Source organism: Ochotona curzoniae, unplaced genomic scaffold, assembly GCF_017591425.1.
Source record: "Ochotona curzoniae isolate NIBS_2020 unplaced genomic scaffold, NIBS_Ocur_1.0 contig_520, whole genome shotgun sequence".
NCBI lineage: Eukaryota > Metazoa > Chordata > Mammalia > Lagomorpha > Ochotonidae > Ochotona > Ochotona curzoniae.
The window spans coordinates 1794471-1814406 of record NW_024466457.1 but is presented as its reverse complement, the minus strand read 5'-3'; the positions used below and the strand labels follow the sequence as shown (position 1 = coordinate 1814406).

General features: G+C 47.6%; 1 protein-coding gene across 2 annotated transcripts in view; it reads left to right on the top strand.

Moving 5' to 3' along the window:
• Window positions 1–19936, top strand: part of EFTUD2 (elongation factor Tu GTP binding domain containing 2) — a 36909-nt gene that overhangs the window by 5092 nt on the left and 11881 nt on the right. For both annotated transcript variants that reach the window (XM_040989306.1, XM_040989307.1), the window contains exons 3-11: window positions 4876–5041; window positions 6716–6794; window positions 9235–9310; window positions 9774–9839; window positions 10582–10617; window positions 11339–11429; window positions 11979–12061; window positions 17387–17553; window positions 19004–19128. In XM_040989306.1, coding sequence (XP_040845240.1) covers window positions 4876–5041; window positions 6716–6794; window positions 9235–9310; window positions 9774–9839; window positions 10582–10617; window positions 11339–11429; window positions 11979–12061; window positions 17387–17553; window positions 19004–19128 — 889 coding nt within the window. The remainder of the gene's footprint in view (window positions 1–4875; window positions 5042–6715; window positions 6795–9234; window positions 9311–9773; window positions 9840–10581; window positions 10618–11338; window positions 11430–11978; window positions 12062–17386; window positions 17554–19003; window positions 19129–19936) is intronic.

The following is a 19936-nucleotide window of genomic DNA, read 5'->3' as shown; positions in this document are numbered from 1 at the left end:
GTAATGCTTACCTAGTTGATCAAGGTGGAAAGGATTGAGAATTAGGGAAAAGTGGGTGTGATCATTGTAGAAGATAAGGGGATGAACCAATCGCCCAGTATCTGGGGATGGGGAAAGGCCACCTGATATCAACCCAGGGTCCCAATGTAGCACACACTCCAAGGGTTCTGCCCAGGTGGTTTTGATGGTTTTGAAGTGCTTTCAGTCTCACCAATCCAAGAATGAGGAAACCCTTCTGATGTCCATTGACTGATGGTCGAACTTACAGTCTCCATTCAACCAGGTTTTTGGTGTTGTCCTTTGGGGTAGTTGTTCAGTTTGTTCTGTTCTTCCTCTGCTACGATACCAGATGTCTTCTGTAGGCCCCAATGGGCTGTGATATCCTTCATGTGCGTCAGAGCCTGCCATCCACTGTTCCATCTTTTCCACTGAGGAGGACCAGTTCTTGCAGGCAGACCCAAGGACCTGGGCCTGACAGTCCTCCACCCCTGGTGCTCATGGACCTGGCACCCACCACCCTGGCTGGCCTTAAGGACCACTCCCCGCCTTTCGCCCAGGACTCATGGACCCAAGACCCACTGTACGGGTGTGCCCAAAGACCCAGGTCAGATGACCTAGGCACTGCTGGACTCCCTGCCCCTGGGGTCACAGATCTTGCACCCACTGTGCCCTGAATGGCATAGCTCCCCTCACCTTGGCATTCACCAGCAGGTGTTGTAGCCTAGCTAGGTCCAGCCTGCTCCCATTTCCAGTTCCTGCTGGTGGGTGATGCAGCCTAACCTGATCCAGTCAGCACCCAGTCTTGGCCCTAATGTGGACTGGCTGGAGTTGCAGTCTGACATGGCCCAGCCTGCACCCCCGCCCCCATCCTGGTCCTCAGATCTGCCAGTAGATGTTATGAACGAGCTAAACCTGACCCAGCCCCAGACCTGACTCACATGTATGCTATCGTGTACAGTAACCTGACATGGTCTGGGATGCTCCTTGCCTTGTTTCTTGCACTCACCTGCAGGGACTGCATTCTGACAAAGGAATTCTCCAAGCTCATCTATCAGGTCTCCTCCCACTGGCAGATCTCGCGCATGCCGATGGGTCCTTGGCCCAGGTTAACTTAGTCCGTCTCTTTTCCTGAGAGGAACAGTGTTGTTGCCTAGTTGGCCCACACCCATTCTGGTTGTTACTCTTGGGAATTACAGTCCAGCCACACACGATCCACTCCCAGCCACAACTCTCATGTACCAAGACCTAACCAAGCTAGCTTTTCACCCACTCACCCCCTCATGAGCACCAGTGGTTGCTGGAATCTGGCCCAGTTTGGCATTCCCCAAACCCAGTCCACATCCATACTGAAGGAGACTGCAGCCATGTCCAGCCCAGACCACTGCCCCCATTCTGGTCCCTGCACTCACCAGTGGGGAACACCAACCCATCTGGGGCATCCCCTTAGCTTCCCAACCAGGGCAGTTTCCAGCCACAGCTCTTGTATATGCCAGCAAAGATTGCAGTTCCATAGGAGTGAGCCCACATGCCCACCTATAGATTCTGTCCTCAGACCTGATTCTTTTGCGCGCTAGTTAGTGTCATGGGCCCAGCTTACATTACCATCCCTTGTTCCAATTCTCACTGGTGGGTACTGTGATCTAACCCCACCAGATAGGGACCCAGCCTTAGCTTTAGTGTATACCAGTGAGTGGTATCTGGTGGTGGTCAATGTTAACTTCCCCACCTCAGGTCTCCCACACGTATTGGCACTTCGGTCTGACCCTTACAGGTCCTCTCGTTTCCTGCTTCAAACCACTTGATCTCAGCCCCTTCACTTACCTGCAGATACATTGGCCTTGTCTGTGGAAGTCCCTCAGTAGTTGTTCCTCACCTGGACATGAACCATCAGATCCCCAATTACCCCAACCTGCACCATCTCCCAGAGCCCCTGTAAACCCATCCTCCAAATCACCAGAGCATACTGCTGGGTAGCTTGGGGCCTTATTGGGCTTCCCATCCCCTAGGGAGTTACAGTGCCCAGCTTTCCACACCTGTGCCTATAATTCTGACTTTCAAAATAAGTAAGTCTTAAAAATGAACAAATTGGGAGGATAGGCATTTGACCTAGGCTTTGAGAACATGGCTAGGATATCATGTGCTGTTCAGAGTCGCTGCGTTTCCATCCTGACTCCAGGTCATGCTTCCTAGTGTGCATCCTACAAAGCAGCAGGCAATGGCTCAGTTGGCTTCCTGCCACTCATGTGGGAGACCTGGATTGAGTTCCTGGCTCCTGGCTTCTGCCTGGCTGTTGGTGGGCATTTGGGGAGTGAACCAGCAGATGGAAGTTGTCTGTTGCACTCTCTCAAGTAAATGGATAAAGCAGCTGTGGCTAGTGACTGTGGTGCCTAGAAGTGAATTAGGCATCTCATTTCCAATTTTTGTGGTGCAATAAGGTGCTGCATTTCAGAAACTGTAAATTTATAACTGTGATATGCATCCATGGTAAATTGTGGAAGACATTTTGAAACTGATGTCTGTTTAATACGTAAGAAGCTAGTATGAGCTTTATAAAAATAATTTCTTGCTGGGATTACCAGGCTGAGATACAGGCCAGGAGCATACAATGGGTATGATAAATCTTGATTTAGGCAAAGCATTTGAAATTTTATAAGGCAGTTTTTTTGGTTGTTGTTTTTTTTTTTCTTTTTTAAAGAGATTTTTCATTATATCAGTAACTCATGCATACATTCTCATGCAGCCCATAAGTATAGGAAAGTCTCTGCATCTTCATTCCATTTCATTCCTGTTCCTAAATTCAGCACCATAACTCATGCTGTGCTTGTGAGAATGTGGACTAGGTCCTTGCCCAGATAGCAGAGGTCATGGCTGGTTGAACAGCGTGACTCAGAGTATTAATGTTTCACTCCAGAGCTCCTGTGACATGCCCTGGGCGTCAGAGCTTAGTCCTGTTCTTTTCAACCTTTTTACTAGAGAATGGAGGTTTGCAAAATTTGCAAGTGAATAGAGCTAATATATTGGTTGCAAAATCTGGATTTGAGGTGATCCTAATAAGCTTGAATGCAAGGTTAAATACATCCATCGAGTATTTGTAGAACACGCACTTTATGTGGGGAATCGTGATGCAGGGAGCACCCAGGCAGTGCCTCTGCCCTCCAGGAACCTGTTGCTTACTGGAGGAGGCAAGGCATAAAGGAATTTATTTCAGGAAGCAAGAGGGACAGGATCATTTAAGTGAAAATAGCTTGATTTTTGGAGGAATTATTCCTGGGTGGGATGACTCAAGAAAGGTATCTTCATATGTGACAATCAGAGTGCATAGGTGTCAGTAGGGACAGAAAGGGCAGTGATGAATGGTCCAGATTGGGGGTGGGTAGGATTGGGAGTGATAGCTAAAGAGTACAGTTTCTTTTTTTCTTTGTTAAATTTTTTTTTTTTAATTTTATGGTACATTTCGTATAGATTGGCATTACCCCCCAAACTCCCACCCCCGACAGATCTTCCCCATGCTGCTACAATAGTATAGTCCTTCATAAGGAGTCATAATTCCATCAGTCTGTTATTTAAATATGCCCTGACATTGCTGGTACAGACATGTTGGACAGTCCAGCATCCCATTGTCTACACATTTCCAACAGCTTCATTGGGAGTCCATCTTTGATTTGGGAGAGTACAGTTTCTTTTTGGGGTGATGAGAATAATCCAAAATAGATTAGCATGATAGTTTTTAAATTGACATATATGATTTATACCTATTTTTGAAGAGATGCACTGCATGTACATGACGTGTGACACTCAAATTTGAGTCATTAGTGTGTCCATCTCCTCATTGTTGCCATTTCTTTGTTTTACAGTCCTCTAATGACTCGTTGTCATGGGCTGCAGTTGTGTAGTGCCGTCAGAGGACTGCAGTGGCTGCTGGCTTTCTCCTCCTGGCAGGGTCAGGACCCCCTTGTCTCCTAGTCCACAGCAGGTGCATAGACTTAACTCGTAAGTCAGGTGATGTGATCAAAACAAAATGTTCAGCCCCTTGCTTCAGTGAAGAGAGGTCAGTAAGGGAGTCTGGGGCCCAGGTGGGCACCCATCACAGCATACCTAAGAGGGAAGTGAAGATGTGGACTTGGGCCAGTGGGGTTGAATGTGCAGCTGAAAGAAAATGCAGAGAACTGGAGTATCTAGAGGAAGACCAGTTATGACAGACAAAAGGAAGTGATACAGATGATGCTTTATTATTGAGTCATGAAGTTTGAGGATTCTCAGGAAGAGATAATTGCGGGGATCCCATATGGGTGCCAGTTCATGTCCTACCTGCTCCACTTCCCATCCAGCTCCCTGCCTGTGGCCTGGGAAAACAGTTGAGGAAGGTCCAAAGCCTTGGAACCCTGCACCTGTGTGCGAGACTTGGGGAAGCTCCTAGTTCCTGACTCTAGATTGGTTCAGTTCCAGCTGTTGGAGCCACTTGTGGAGTGAGCCAGCGAATGCAAGATCTTTCTCTGTCTCTCCTTCTCTGTAAATCTGCCTTTTCAATAAAAATAAGTAAATCTTTAAAAACAAGAAACCAAAACAAACAAAAAAACACAAGAAACATTGCTTTATACCCGCAAGAGGATATACTATGTGGAGCCATTTGTTTTCTCCAGTCATGTTACACTTGTAACTGGTGGCCCATGGTCTTGAACCACAAGAGCTGTCAGAGGCTAGGCTCATAGTCTTCTCTTTGTGAAGAGTCTTGCAGAAGTGGGACCTTCCTTGTTGATGGAAAACTCACAGTGAGTTCTCAGCTCTCGCTGTGAGAAGTCAGGGCTCTCCTGTGACTTAGGCTATCTCTCAGTAGTGGAGTGTGTGCCTCATTCATCCTTCTTCTCTTGCCTCCAGATGGATGATGATGAGGACGATGATGACATAGGAGACCATGATGAAGATCACCCTGGGATGGAGGTGGTGCTACATGAGGATAAGAAGTACTACCCCACAGCGGAGGAGGTGTATGGGCCAGAGGTGGAGACCATAGTTCAGGAGGAAGATACCCAGCCACTCACAGGTAAGTTAGAAGGTGCTATGTTGTGAAATAAAACCTAGGGGCTAACATTGTGGCATAATAGGTAAAATCACCACCTATAGTGCCAGCATCCCATAGGGTGCTAATTTGAGTCCTAACTACTTCTCTTTCAGTTCAGCTTCCTGCTAATGTGCCTGGGAAAGTAGTGTAATACCTGAACAAATCAGCTGGCTCTTGGCTCCTGGCTCTGGCCCAGCGCTAGCCATTGTGGCCATTTAGGGAATGTACCAGTGGATAGGAGATCGCTCTTTTGCTTGTCTGTAGCTCTGGCTTTCAAATAAATAAATAAATAAATCTTGGGAAAGAAAACATTTCATAGTTGTGGCAGGGACCCAAATTCTTGAACGATCACCTGCTGCCTCCCAGGATCCCTTAGCAGGAAGCTGAAACAGGGAGTAGAGCCAAGACTCATTGTGCGCTGTGGTCCCCACCCCATGTGATGGCTCAGTGGCTAAATCCTCACCTTGCAAATACTGGGATCCCATATGGGTGCTGGTTCGTATCCTGGCTGTTCCACTTCCCATCCCTGAGAAAGCATTAGAGGATGGGCCAAGGCTTTGGAACCTACACCTGTGTGGGAAATCTGGAGGAAGCTCCTAGCTTCAGATTGGCTTAGCAACAGCCCTGTGGCCATTTTGGGTTTGAACCAGTGGATGGAAGATCTTTTTCTGTTTCCTCTCTGTAAATGTTATCTCTCTTCCCAATAAAAATAAATAATGGTTTTTTTTTTTTTTTTTAGATTTATGTATTTATTTGAAAGTCAGAGTTGGAGAGACACAGAGAAATCTTTCATCTGTTGGTTCACTCCCCTACATGGCTACAACTGCTGGAGCTGAGAGACCCAAGAAGTTGGGCCATCTACCACTGCTCTTTTTTCTTTTTAGGGTTTATTTATTTTTATTGCAAAGTCAGATATACAGAGATGAGAGACAGAGAGGTAGATCTTCTGTCCGATGATTCACTCCCCAAGTGGCTGCAACAGCCAGAGCTATGCCGGTTGAAAGCCAGGAGCCAGGAGCTTCTTCTGGGTCTCCCACGTGGGTGCAGGGCCCCAAAGTTAAGGGCCATCCTTGACTATTTTCCCAGGCCACAAGCAGGAAGCTAGATGAGAAGTGGGGCTGCCAGGATTAGAACTGGCAATCATATGGGATCCCGGCACATTTGAGGCAGGGACTTTAGCTAGGCCACTGCGCTGGCCCAATCTTTTGCTTTTGTAGCCACATTAGCAGGGAGTTGGGTCTGAAGTGGAGCAGCTGGGACATAAACTGGCACCCAGACAGGATAACGCTGCTACAGATGGTGGCTTTACCTGTCATGCCACAGCATTGGCTCCATCAAAGTGGTTTCTTAATGACTAGATCAGATGGCTTCCCCAAAAGGAGAGCTTCCAAGCTGATACTGAGCTCAGCCTGCGTCCCTCCTGTCTTCTTTCCGCCTGTCCTCACGAAGAAGTTCAGACTCTGGGTCAAGACCCTTCACTGTCTTGTGCCAGACAGCACCCCCTGGACTGTTGTAACATAGGGTGGTCCTGGGCAATAGACTAAGTTGATGCCATGGGTCATCAAAGCTCTGTAATGGAATAGGACTATAGTGGAATGGAGTATTTTTTGTCTGCCTAGCTGCATGTCATTGCCTTCTGTTTCTGTTCTTCCCTAGAACCCATTATTAAGCCAGTGAAGACCAAGAAGTTCACTCTGATGGAGCAGACGTTACCTGTCACGGTGTATGAAATGGAGTAAGTTGCAAGGTTCTGGCTTTTTGCAGGAATAGTGTGGACTCATCTTTTCGTGGATGCAGAAAGGGGCTTGAGGAAATGAATTGGCTACACAGATCTTTCCCTGTGGTTATCCTGCTTACATGGCTGCTGAGGTTCACAGACTCAGTCTTAACTTCTCCCCAACTTTTTTCCAGGTCCCAGTTATTTGCACTTCCTCCAGCTTTGAGACTCAGCTGCAGATTAAAGTTAACTTTAGAATCACCACAATCTGTTTTTCCCGTTTTTGTGGTGGTTGGTTTTTTTGTTTTGTTTTGTTTGTTTGTTTTTTGTTTTGAAAGGCAAATTTATAGAGAGAGACGGACAAATCTTCCATCCACTGGTTCTTTCTCCAACATTCCCCCAATGGCCACAGTGGCTGGAACTGAGCCAATCTGGAACCAGGAGCTGCTTCAAGGTCTCATGCAGTGCAGAGTCCTAATGCTTTGGGTCGTCCTCTATTGCTTTCCCAGGCCACAAACAGTGGAGGGGAAGTAGAGCAGCCGGGACACAAACATGCACCAGTATGGGATTCCAGTGCCTGCAAAGGGAAGATTACCTAATGAGCCATCACACTGGGCCTTAAGCCTGTTTCTGACCTGTCAGGCTGCTGATTATTTCAGGAATATGGTAACTCTTTGTTTTGAAATTGAGGCAGGTATGGCCATATATGTAGACCATACAGCTATTCACTTACAAACTGTTTTTGAAAACATCCTCACTGATGTAACACATGTGTAAGCTCCTTGACACATGGACATACTTGTGGCTCTACCTAATGAAAATGATTCTTTGTTAATTTTTAGGTTTGTTTTTGTTGGTATTGTTATTTTTAAGTTACTTGATAGATAGAGTATACACATGCTCCCTTCTGCTGAATCACATCCCAAATGCCTGTAACAGCTGGGCAAGCCTGAGCCAGGGTCTTGGAAACCCAGTCCAGGTCCCCGCAGGTCGTTGAGCTGTTCCCAGTGGCTCGCAGAGTCTGCAGCGCCCGGAAGCTGGAGTCTGGAGCTGGCGCCAGAACTTGCCTAGCACTCCAGGAGAGCGTGGGCAGCTTAACTGTGAGACTAAAAATATCTCTCTTGGTTGTTTCTAAAACATGTTGACCGCAGAACTTGCTTTATATTCTTCTGCATTCTCTATCAATTTCTTTCTTTTTTAATCTCCCGGAGAGAGATATAGCATGGTGTTTAAGACCCAGACTTGGGGCCCAGCACAATGGCTCAGTGGCTAAATCCTTGCATTACACATATAAGGATCCCATATGGGCACTGGTTTGTGTCCCATCTGATGTACTTCTCATCCAGCTCCCTGCTTGTGGCCTGGGAAAGCAATTAAGGAAGGCCCAAGGCCTTGGGACCCTGTACCCGCATGGGCGACCCGGAAGAAACTCCTGGCTCCTGGCTTTGGATCAGCTCATTTCTGGCTGTGTGGCCACTTGGGGAGTGAACTACTGGACAGAAAATCTTTCTGTGTCTCTCCTTCTCTCTGTTTACAACTGCCTTTCCAATAAAAATAAGTAAAGCTTTAAAAAAAGAAGAAGAAGTAAAAGAAAAACACCCAGATTGGGATGCTTGTTGGAGTGCCTGGGTCAAGACCCCACTCTGCATTGGATCCAGCTTCCTACTGATGTGTACTTGGAGGCAGCAGGTGATGGCTCAGGCTGGTGCTGCCATCCACGTGCGAGAACAGAGCTGCTTTCCTGGCCCCCGGCTTTAGCTCTGCTCAGCCCTGCCTGTTTCAGTTAAATGGGAATGTGCCAATAAGTGGAATCTATGTCTGTCTCTGTTTCTCTTCTGTCACTCTGCCTTTCAAATAAACGCAACTTAAACAGAAATCTCTAGTCTTTGAGAGCGGTGCTGGAGTTGCTAGAAGGCTGCTTGCCGTGAGTAACATGGCTGGTAATTGTGAAAGGCGGGACTGGCTTTGATGAGGGTGGAATTCATCTGAGCTCAGCATCCTGATGAGATGGGTTTCCGAGTGCCTTGCTGACTGCTCCATGGCCCTTTCCAGAGAGGCTCCTGGGTGATTTCAGGCACCTGTGGTGTCAGTGGATCCAGGCATAGGTGAGGATTGTTAGAGAGCCAGTGCTCATGTACTCATACAGGAGTTAGTTCAGGTAGTTAGTGTGTTTTTCTTGTTTTTTTTTTTTTTTTTTTTTGGTTGTTGTTTTGTAATCTCATTATTTTACTGTTGAAACCCCACAATCTTTCATTCAGAAGGCTGTCTTCTTATGGCCACATCTGTCCCACTTCTGGAGCCAGAACTGAGTAGTGCTGCTATCCACATCTGCCTCCAAGCAGTCTCTGCTGGGTGTGAAATTTGTTCATGGCCCCAGACACCTTGAAACACCTCTGCTCTGTTCTCCATTTAAAAACTTTCTGTTCAATTCGCTTTCTCTTTTCCTTTCTCCTTTCAGTTTCTTAGCAGATCTGATGGACAATTCGGAACTCATCAGAAATGTAACCCTTTGTGGCCATCTCCATCATGGCAAGGTGAGAAAACTGGGGACTCCTTAAGGCAGCATCTTTCCTTGTTCCTGCTCACTGTTTGTGCCCTGAGAGTCACAGGGGTGGTGGCGTGAGGGCGGAAAGCTGTATTCCATGGAGTGCCACGTGCTTGCTATCAAACTAGACTGAAAAACCTGCTGTTCCCAAGCCGTGGAGAGGGCCTATTCTTGAGCCACTGCAGACCTGAATCTGAAACATAAAAGGGAAGTTGAGCCTAACTCTGGTTAATAAGGTTTTTATTTCCTGCGGGATACCTGCCCAGGAAAGATCCCATCTTTCATTTGAAAATGATCCTGTGGCTTTTGTGTTAACCCTTTGCTGTCCCATGTGCCTCTTTGCTGTCATCTTCTTTCCTCACCCTAAAGTAGATGGCATCTTGTGAGCTTAAGGAATAGCCCGGTAGACTTCCCTCTGTGGTGTCAAATCTTAACCACCTCTTCCTTTTCAGACATGCTTTGTTGATTGTTTGATCGAGCAGACACATCCGGAAATCAGAAAGCGCTACGACCAAGATGTAAGTAGCGCTTGTGTTGGGGTCTCAGTGAACCCCTGCTGGGCTTTGTGGATGTCTGCTTCCCCTTCCTTCTCCCTTCCACTCTTTACAAATAATGATACCTGCTGAGTGCTGCTGTATGATTTTGATCTCTATTAGTAGGCTATGAGGAAATAATTTCAGTTTTCTCAGGGCACCGAGCGTATTAACCTAAAGTATTTGCAACTTATCTGTTCTATACCAGGGATTCCTCTCTGTTATGATACATTCTAACTTCTGTTATCTAGCCATTCCTGTCACAGTATTACTAGCGTGCTCTATAAATACCATGCAGTTGGACCTTGTTGTTTGCATGGTGAATTTAAATGCCTGTGAAGGAAGCTGAATGTGGCTGCAAGTCTCAGTGCAATAAAGGTTCAGGCTCAGCCGGACTGGCTGTTTTGACAAGGGGATTCCTTAAAGGTTGATCTATGTGTCTCTGTGCAGTGCATCTGGTAGAATCCAATCTCTAGCCAGGCCTGCTCTTCAGTACCCACCCACCCCCGGCCCCCAGATACACAGCTGCGCACAACCAGCGCTTGCCAGTTGGGGAGGCACTTGGCTCACTGTCTGCAGGGGCCATGGGGACACTCTGCTGGCTTCAGTCTCTTCTCCTGAGACAGAAACCCTGGAGTAGTGATGGAGGGAGGGAAGTGGCTGATGGTTTGTGTGTGGGAAAGGAGTCTGAATTTGGGAGGTGATGACTTTTTTTTTTTTTTTCCAGCTGTGCTATACTGACATCCTCTTCACTGAGCAGGAGGTAAGCAGCCCTGGGAACTCAGACAGTCGCCCACGTGAGACTCAACAGCATTGATTCTGAGGGGGAATGTCAGAGAACGGAGCCCTTTGGCTCACACTCACTGCCTCCCTCTCTCAGCCCTGCCTCAACATCTCTTATCTCCCTGCTTCTCCTAGTCATCCTGGGGTTAGAACTGGATAGGGCAGCTGTAGAGTCAGGAAGGGGGTTCTTGGCCTTGACTAGATTTAATTTGCCTCAGAAGTACAGATACTAAAGAAATGATGTCTAGATTTATTCTGTAAATTATTAAGGAGCACCATGTAATTTTTAAAATGGCATCGTCCCTGGCTGGTGTGTAGCAGGTAAAGCTGCAGCCTGCGATTCTTGCATCCCATATGACTGGCAGCTCCACTTCTAATCTAGCTCCTGGGTGTAATATGCCTGGGAAGGCAGCAGAAGATGGCCCCAAGTACTGGGTTCCTCTTTACCTGAATAGAAGACCTGAAGGAGTTCTGGACTCCTGGCTTTGGCCTGGCCCAGCCCCAGTCGTTATGTCCATTTGGGGTGTGAACCAGTGGATGGATGGAAGGTCTGTCTTTTGTTACTCTGCTTTTCAAATATAATAAAATAAGTCTAAAAAGGGGGAGGGTAGGTAGCCACATTCAGACATGTCAGCATAATTGACTAGTTGGCAAACCCCAAGAGCAGAACGAAGATGCATTGAGCTCTTTGTGATTTTCAGAGAGGCGTTGGCATCAAGAGCACTCCCGTGACGGTGGTCTTGCCAGACACCAAAGGAAAGTCTTACCTCTTCAATATCATGGACACCCCAGGTGAGCTAGGGCTGGACTTCACTCCGGCGGCCTTGACTCTTTCCAGGGCATAATGGAATAATAAGTCTTTGTTTTGATATTCTTTTTACGTTCATGAGATAATTTTCATTTGAACTTTTGTCTTTGCTTCTGATCCGATAGTTAGCAGGCACTGTGCTTTCAGGCCTTCTGTCTGCTCCTCTCTGTATTCTCCTGCAGACTGTGAATTTTAGGGAATCTGCACTTTACCCTTCGTTGCAGCATCAGTCTCAGACACCTGCCAGGAGCTGTCTTTCTTGAGAAAGGTCTGCCTTTGCTCGCCTGCTGGCCCCTGGATTGTCCCCCGCCCCATGGGCTCTGCTCGCTGCCAGTTGGACTATGCTGAGCTAGGAGTGTGCACTCACTGTGCCCGTCTTTCTGCTTTTCCTGTTGTATAACAGCAGAGTCCCAGCATGTCATTTTAAGGAGAGAAATCTTTACACTGCAGGGCGGTATGGGGAGCAGACCAGAGGCACCCCTGAGCTCTCATCCTGCATATTCATGGTGTGACTTGCTCTGTTTTCTTCTCAGGACATGTGAATTTCTCGGATGAAGTCACAGCTGGCTTGCGCATTTCGGATGGGGTGGTGCTTTTCATTGATGCTGCTGAGGGGGTGAGTTTTGCCAAGCCACCATCCTCAGGCCCAGAGCGCTCAGCAAGCTGGGCACGTTGGAATGGGTAGTCTGTGACATTAGATTTGTTCTAATATTAAGGCAGAAAATTAAGTTCAGAATTAATTCTCAGAACCGATCTCCTTTCTCCCTTGCCTAGTCAGGCTGAACATGTTCGGATCCACTGTCATTCAGGAAGCATAAAGATGAGATGACAAATGTAAATAAAAGGAGGAGAGAGTACCTTCATATAATTGGATTTTAAATGTTAATGAGTTTTCCTAAGAGATTGCCATTGAAAGGCCAGCATGTCTTTTTATTTCTGAATTTATAGATTGGCTAACCTTGTTTTTGTTGTCATTGGGGAGATAGCCAGCAGGGGGAGCCAGAATTGTCTTTTTTTAATTGACTATTTTGAAGTAATTTCAGACTTGGCAAAAAGTTACATAAATAATGCAAGAACATCACTCGCATTTGCTTTGTAATTCTCTGCACATGTACACACACAGACACAGGTGCATGTGTATTTTCTCCTTGAGCCATTTAAAAATAATTCAGTAGTTTCCAAGAGCAAGCCATTTGCTTACCCAACTATAGCATAGCTACCTAAGTCAGGAAATTTAAGATTGAAACAACACTATTAAATATGCATTTTTACTTTTGTAAGATTTATTTATTTTTCATAATCATTTTATTTTTATGATGTCCACATAGCTGAGAGATGCATGCATTGGAACCATCAATTAAGGTGGGGATGGGGTGAGGAGGCTCAAGGAATGGGAGAAAATGGATGAGACAACTGCCTCCAATCTTTTCTGTGTGGAAAGTGGGGAGAGGAGGGCTGCTCTCAGCAGCCCAGCTGGATCAGCACCTGGGATGGGGGATGGCCACCTGATGTCATTGTGAGGTTCCTGCTGTAGAGCATGTTTTGAAGGTGCTGCTTAAGTGGTTTTGATAGTCCTGAGATGCCGTTGATTTCATTGCTCCGAGGTTGAGGAACTCCTTCCAAGGTTCATTGGTTGACATAGTCCACTTAAAGTCTCTCCCAAATACTCGTGCTCAAAGTTTGACTGGGGAAGAGCTGTCCAACTTGTTCTGCCCTCCGTGGTACTGAACATCCTCTACAGGTCTCAGTGAACTGGTTGTCATGTCCTGCCTGAGCATCTGGGCATGCCATCTACTGCACAGTCCTCACAACCGTGGAGACCCAGTTCTGACAAATGCACTCCGTGATCCCGTGATTTTCACCATGGTTGGAGTTCTGAGTCCAGCGATCCCGGGGTGGTCCCTGAAGAGACCTTACTGGAAGTTAGCCCAACCTGAGTCCTGTGTTAGCCAGCCCCTGCAGGATCCAGCTCAGTCCATCACCCTCATCAGCATACGTACGCAGTGGTGCTGTACTCACCTCATCAGTCTGTCCCCAGCTCCATCTCGTACACAAACCAGTGGCTGCTGCGGACCAGCCTAGTCCTGCCCACCACACATTTGGCTTTCATACACACCAGCAGGAACTACAACCTAATCAGAATGACCTCCAATACCCGCCACCAGGGCCAACCCCAGTTCCTGCATATGATGGTGTGTGCAGCAGACTGGGCCAGTCTGTCCTACATTTCATTTGGCTCTTGCATATGTCAGTGGGCGTTGGAGCCTAGCTTAACCCAACCAACTCTGCTGCCGCTGGCCCTGGCTCTTATGCTCAGGAGCTACAGCCCATCAGAGAAGTGCCCACCATTTCCCTACTAGGCCCACTCCCAGCCCCGGAGCTTGCATTTTGCCAGTAATTCTGTGGTCTAGTCTGACAAAACTTGCCCCTAGTTCCAGCACCTGCTAGCCAATGCTGCAGCAAAGCCTGACCAGCCTGCACTTGCTCTGGTCCATGCATGGGCCAGTAGGTAATCATTTACCCTATCCTAGCTCTGCCCCTATACCAGCTCACATGTAAGCCAACTGGCTTTACAGTCCTGCCCAGCCTGGTCTGCCTTTAGTGCCACTTCTCAGGCTCACCAGTGAGAGCATTAATCTAGCAGGGAAACTCCCATAGCTCCCCAGCTAGGCTTGTCCCCCTTTGTGGGTCTTAGCCCCCACATTTACCTGCAAGTGTAGTAGACAGGTTGGTACCTGTCACATTCTCCCTCAGCAATCCTCCCTCCACACATTTCCAGACATGCTTTCCTGTGCTGTGCAGATCCCCAGCCCAGTCTTCCAGCAGTGTGCCATGCCAGCCTGGGGCCCTGCCTTCCTACCCAGGGCCTGTGCATACTCGCACATGGGTCCCCAGACCCTGTCTGCTGGCGTGCAGGCACCTGTCCCCAACATATTCATTTATGATGTTTACAGAGTTAACCAGGGTGAGAAGGGTCAAGGACTAGAGAAGGGTGACTGAGACCATTGTTTCCAAATCTTCCTCTTCCTCCTGTATCTAGGGGAAGGGGCATATTAGGATAGAAGCTGCACCCAGACTCCCTGCCACCTCAGTACTCGGGGATGGGGAATGGCCACCCAATGCCATCCCAGGGTCACTGATGTGAACCCTCATATATCTTTTCTTAAAAACATTTTTTTTATTAAAGATTTATTTATTTTTATCACAAAGTCATATATACAGAGAGGAGGAGAGACAGAGAGGAAGATCTTCCATCCGATGAGTCACTCCCCAAGTGACCTCAAGAGTCGGTGTTGCACCAATCCAAAGCCAGGAGCCAGGAGCTTCTTCCAGGTCTCCCATGTGGGTGCAGGATCCCAAGACTTTGGTCCATCCTCGACTGCTTTCCCAGGCCACAAGCAGGGAGCTGGATGGGAAGTAGAGCTGCCAGGATCAGAACTGGCACCTGTATGGGATCCCGGCGCGTTCAAGGCGAGGACTTTAACTGCTAGGTCATGACGCCAAGCTCAACCCTCACATGTCTTTAAAGAAAAAGAAATAGAATGGGTAACTATGCTGGCACAGTGATATAGTTAACACACAAATTTAGCATTAACCAGGTCCAAGATGCCTGCCAGCTATTAGCTGCTTTTCTTCTAGCAGTATAACACTTATGTAAGTACAATACAACTTTAGCAGTTGCCAACAGTTGGGGAAGATTTATTTTTATTTTTAAAAGATTTATTTATTTGGAAGGCAAATTGACAGAAAGAGACCTTTAATCTGCTGGTTCACACCCCAGTGACGTTAGTAGCCAGGTCTGGACCACTCTGGAGTCAGGGGCCAGGAACTGCATCCCGGTCTCCCATTGGGTGGCAGGAGCCAGGTACCTGGGCCATCTTACATAGCCTTTCTGAGCACATTGCCAGGAAGTTGTAAATGGAGTAGTCAGGACTTAGACTAGTACTAAGAAGAGACGCTAGTGTCTAGGATGTCAGCTTCGCAGCTTAGCTCACTGTGCTACAACATGGGCCCCTGTGGTATCGGCACCTTTAAAGCATGCTGGGCGTTTATTTTGTAGAGTTTTGCTCTTTCTGGGTTTCCCTGATGTTTCGCCTGATTAGGGTCAGGTTATTCTTGGCAGGGATATTACGTAAGCAACGTTGTTCTTACTAGTTCTTCACATCCGGACGTTACCTTGTCCCGTATCTGGTAATATTAGCTTTGATCACTTGCTTACAGTGGGTCAACCAGATTTTTCTAGCATACAGTTATCATTTTCCCCATGTGTTTAATGGATATAGATATAAATACCGTTATCCGTTTGTCTATCTGTATATGTATAAGTGTGCTGTGAACCTATAAATATATTTTGTTTTAATTGAACTTTACTTTTTATTTATTTTTTATTTAAAGAAATATTTATTTTTATTAGAAAAGTGGATATACAGAGAGAAGGAGAGACAGAGAGGAAGATCTTCCGTCTGATGGTTCACTCCCAAGTGTCTGCAACGGTCGGTGCTGAGCCGATCTGAAGCAAGGAGCCTCTTCCAGGTCTCCCACACGGGTTCAGGCTTTGGGCTATCCTTGACTGCTTTCCCAAGCCACAAGTAGGGAGCTGGATGGGAGGCAGGGCCTTCGGGACACGAACCGGCTACCATTTATATATTATCAGTGTGGATACATGGACTTCTGTTTTATTCAGAGGTTGTCATCCATAACATTCCTTATAGATTTTGGGGTTCTCATTGTTTCAGATTTGGCTTCTAAGAGTTCCTTCAGGCTGGTTCCCTCAGTCTTTGACCTGTCCCATCTTTTTGAGCACTTCATTACTTTCATGCACAGAAAAGTGTTCTAGCCTTGTCTTGGACTATCATTGCCTCAATCTTGAATTGGCTACTTCTTCAAGGAGCTCTGGTTGCTATTGCTTTATTATTATTTATTTTTATTTTTATTTTTATTATTAACTTATTTATTCGAAAGTCTGATTTTACAGAGAGAGTTCTGTATCTGCTGATTCATCTCCCAAATGGCCACAGTGGCTGGAACTAGGTTAGTCTGAAGCCAGGAGCCAGGAGCTTCTTCTGGGTCTCCCACACAGGTGCAGGGTCCCAAAATTCTGGGCCATCCTTGACTGCTTTTCCCAGGCCAGAAGCAGGGAGCTGGATGGGAAGTGGAGCTGCCGGGATTAGAACTGGCACCCAAATGGTATCTCAGCACGTTCAAAGCAAGGACTTTAACCACTGTGCTATCACGCCGGGGCCAAAGTGAGATCTTAAATGTACTGGTTCACTTCTCCCAATACCCAGAACAGCCAGGGATAGACTATCATGGAGCCAGGAGCTCCTCCGGGTCTGCCATGTAGGTGGCAGGGCCCAGGTACTTGGGCTGTCATCCACTGCCTTCCTAGAAGGCTAGATTGGAAGCAGAGTAGCTGGGGCTTGAACTGACCTCCAACATGGGCTGTTGGCACCACAGACAGCAGTTTAATCTGATGTGCCAGCCCAGCTCTGGCTTCTTAACTGTGGCACTGGTGTTTAGGAGCAGGCATCTAGGTGCACTGCCTGTTGCTCTTGGGTTCCATTGCTGATAAGCTCTCTCAGTCTTTGTTTCTCTGAGCATTTCTACCGTTCAAATAAGACAGACAGATACATAGGTGAATGTTTCTGCAAACTTATCCGTGTGCGCTCATGCCTCGGCTCCTCTGGCAGCACGGTTCTTGTCTGCTGCATTACCCCCCCAGCCCCGCAAAGCCCCACGTGGGCACCCTGCTCCTATGCATCTTGGTCCAGCAAGGGCAGCTCCCCAGGCTGCTTCCACATCAGCCTTTTGGCGGGTGCTCTCGGCTTCCCCAGGGGCTCTCACCCCTCGGGTCTGAGGTTTGTAAGTGGTGCTCTCTGTCCCTTCTCTGGCCCCTCTTCTCCCAGCTCTCTCACCACCTTCAGGGCCTCCTGTTTCTCAGGTGATGCTGAACACGGAGCGGCTGATCAAGCACGCAGTGCAGGAGAGGCTGGCCGTCACCGTGTGTATCAACAAGATTGATCGGCTGATCCTGGAGCTGAAGCTGCCTCCGACCGATGCCTATTACAAGCTGCGCCACATTGTGGATGAGGTCAATGGATTAATAAGGTAGGAGGCTGCTGAGAGGGGAATTCGTCCTCGGGGACTCTGGGTTTTTATGAATCTTAATTTTACCCTTGAATACCTTTGGGAGTAACTCGGATTTATTTCTTGACAAGTGTTGATGAGCTTGTCAGGTGAGACTAGAGGCACATTTCCAGTATCTGTAGGGATTGACTGTATGGCCTTGACCTCATTAACTCTGTTTTAGCCAGTTGTTACCTTAACACATCTTTAATTTAGTGTCATGGGCAATACCTTGAACCTAGGATTGCTCTCATCCTCACCACATACCAACTAGGTGAAGTGGGGAAATGACTTCTGCTTGCAAAAAGTTGGGCAAATTATGTAAGCTCAGTTTCAGTTTCTGTTTAAAAAAAAAATGGAATGATGGTAATATTTGCCTAGAGGCATGTTGCAGGAAATTAAATAAAGGCTGTCTCCTCCACAGGCCAGAGGGTGTGCTGGGTGACTCCTGAACCCCGTGACTGAGGGCACATCTGTGCAGCTGAGGGTAGTGATGGCGCCAGCAGGGCTGTGGGCTGCTGCCTCAGGCAACCGCCCTGCGTGGAGCACTGGTGCTTACCAGGAGGATTTCAGAATGCCTGGAACCCCACGTGGTATCCTGGGTCCAAAAGCAGTAATGAACTTGTTTTTAAAAGGAGGGTTCTGGGTGGGATGGTCCTAAGTCCTGACTGCCAGAATAGAAAAATGAGAAGGGCATGTTTTAAACTTCAAACCAGGCAAAGTAGCACAGACATTATTTAGAAGTATGGAGGTAAGGACTGCACAGCAGCTGTAAAAAGGATTGAAACCACTCAGCACTGAGGAGCAGCAAAGGGGTGGAGTGCAAGGGGGAAGAGGACTGTTCTTTGTCAGCTCTTGTCTTTTCCGAGTCAGAGAATCCCTGCAGTCAGGATGGAGCTGGAGGTGTGGTCCCTGTGTGTAGCTGGTCTCTTTACAGGTGTTAGTGAGATTGGGAAGTGCTTGTGGTTTCTGCATGGCCTTTTCAATTCAGAGGACTAGTGTAAATGTGTAGAAGAAAGTCAAAAACTGTAGAGTTGAGAAGAGAGGAAGGAGAAGTAGCTTCTCTTAATGTCTGTTTGTGTTTGTGAAATTGAGATTTCTCTCAAAATGTATTCCTTTCTTACCACATTAGCTTCATTTCCTGTCTCCCAAGGTCTTTGCCTCTGTCCTCCAGATTTTCCCTTGTCTGTCTGATGTGGTTAGCTCTTCCAAGGTTGTGCAGTACATTCCCGACTCTGGGAAGTCTGCTTGTTACTGAGAGTTAGGGAACGACTCCATCATGTCACTTCCTTGGACCAGACTGTTGGCCAGACTGAATGTCTTATGCAAGTTCCTCCTGGGGGCTGGACAGCGGCTGTTCTAAACACTGCCACCCCTCCCCGGTGGCAGAGGGCCAAGGCCTGGCCTGGCGCTCACTCTGTATCTGTTTCAGCATGTATTCCACCGATGAGAACCTGATCCTGTCCCCACTGCTGGGCAACGTCTGCTTCTCCAGCTCCCAGTACAGCATCTGCTTCACGCTGGGCTCCTTTGCCAAGATCTACGCTGACACCTTCGGTGAGCTCGGGCTGGTGCTGCCTTGCCAGCCTCCCCTGGGTCTGGTGTGCTGTGCCCTGAGTGGCTTCGCAGGAAGCCCTGCTGGAAGAAGAGTGTTTTAGTGCCTGTTACACTTACATCTGGGCCTCTTTTTGGTCTCTGGATCAAAAGGGGCCAAGTGGTCTCCAAACACTAGGAAAACAAATGTGACACAAGACCTGGTAGAGGAGGAAGCTGGGAGTGAGTCACCAGGCGCCCAGGGCCCTTTAGGCCACTTCTCCCAGGTGACCAGCCCTCACCACATGGTTTCAACTTCTGGCGACTCCCACTGGCTCTAGACGCATGCACATCTGCACGCTGAGAGCTCACACTGGACGTGCAGTCAGTCAGCTTCTGCAACAACCCCAGCTGGTTTCCCTAGGTGTGTGCAGTCTCTGGGCCTGGCCTCCTGGCTGCCTGCTCCTGTGCGTCCGGTTACTGTAGATTCCAATAGAGTCTGTTGTGTGTCACATCCCCAGAGGGGAGTTGCCAGTACCCTGTTTATAGAGCTGATGGGGCAGGCCCTGGTAGGTCTCCCTCTTTTGTTATTTTTTGTACAATAAATTATGTTACTTAGGCGTAAGGAGTCTTCAGAAAGTTCACAGAAAACGTACATTATGAAAAATTACATATGGATTTCCAAATACTTTATACCAATTTAAACTTCCATCCTCTGATTCATTCCCCAAATGCTAACAACTGCTCAGAGCTGGTCCAGACTGAAACTAAGAGCTCAGAACTCAAGCTGTGTCTCCTGTGTGGGTGCAGACCTAGTGCTTCTAGTGCTTCT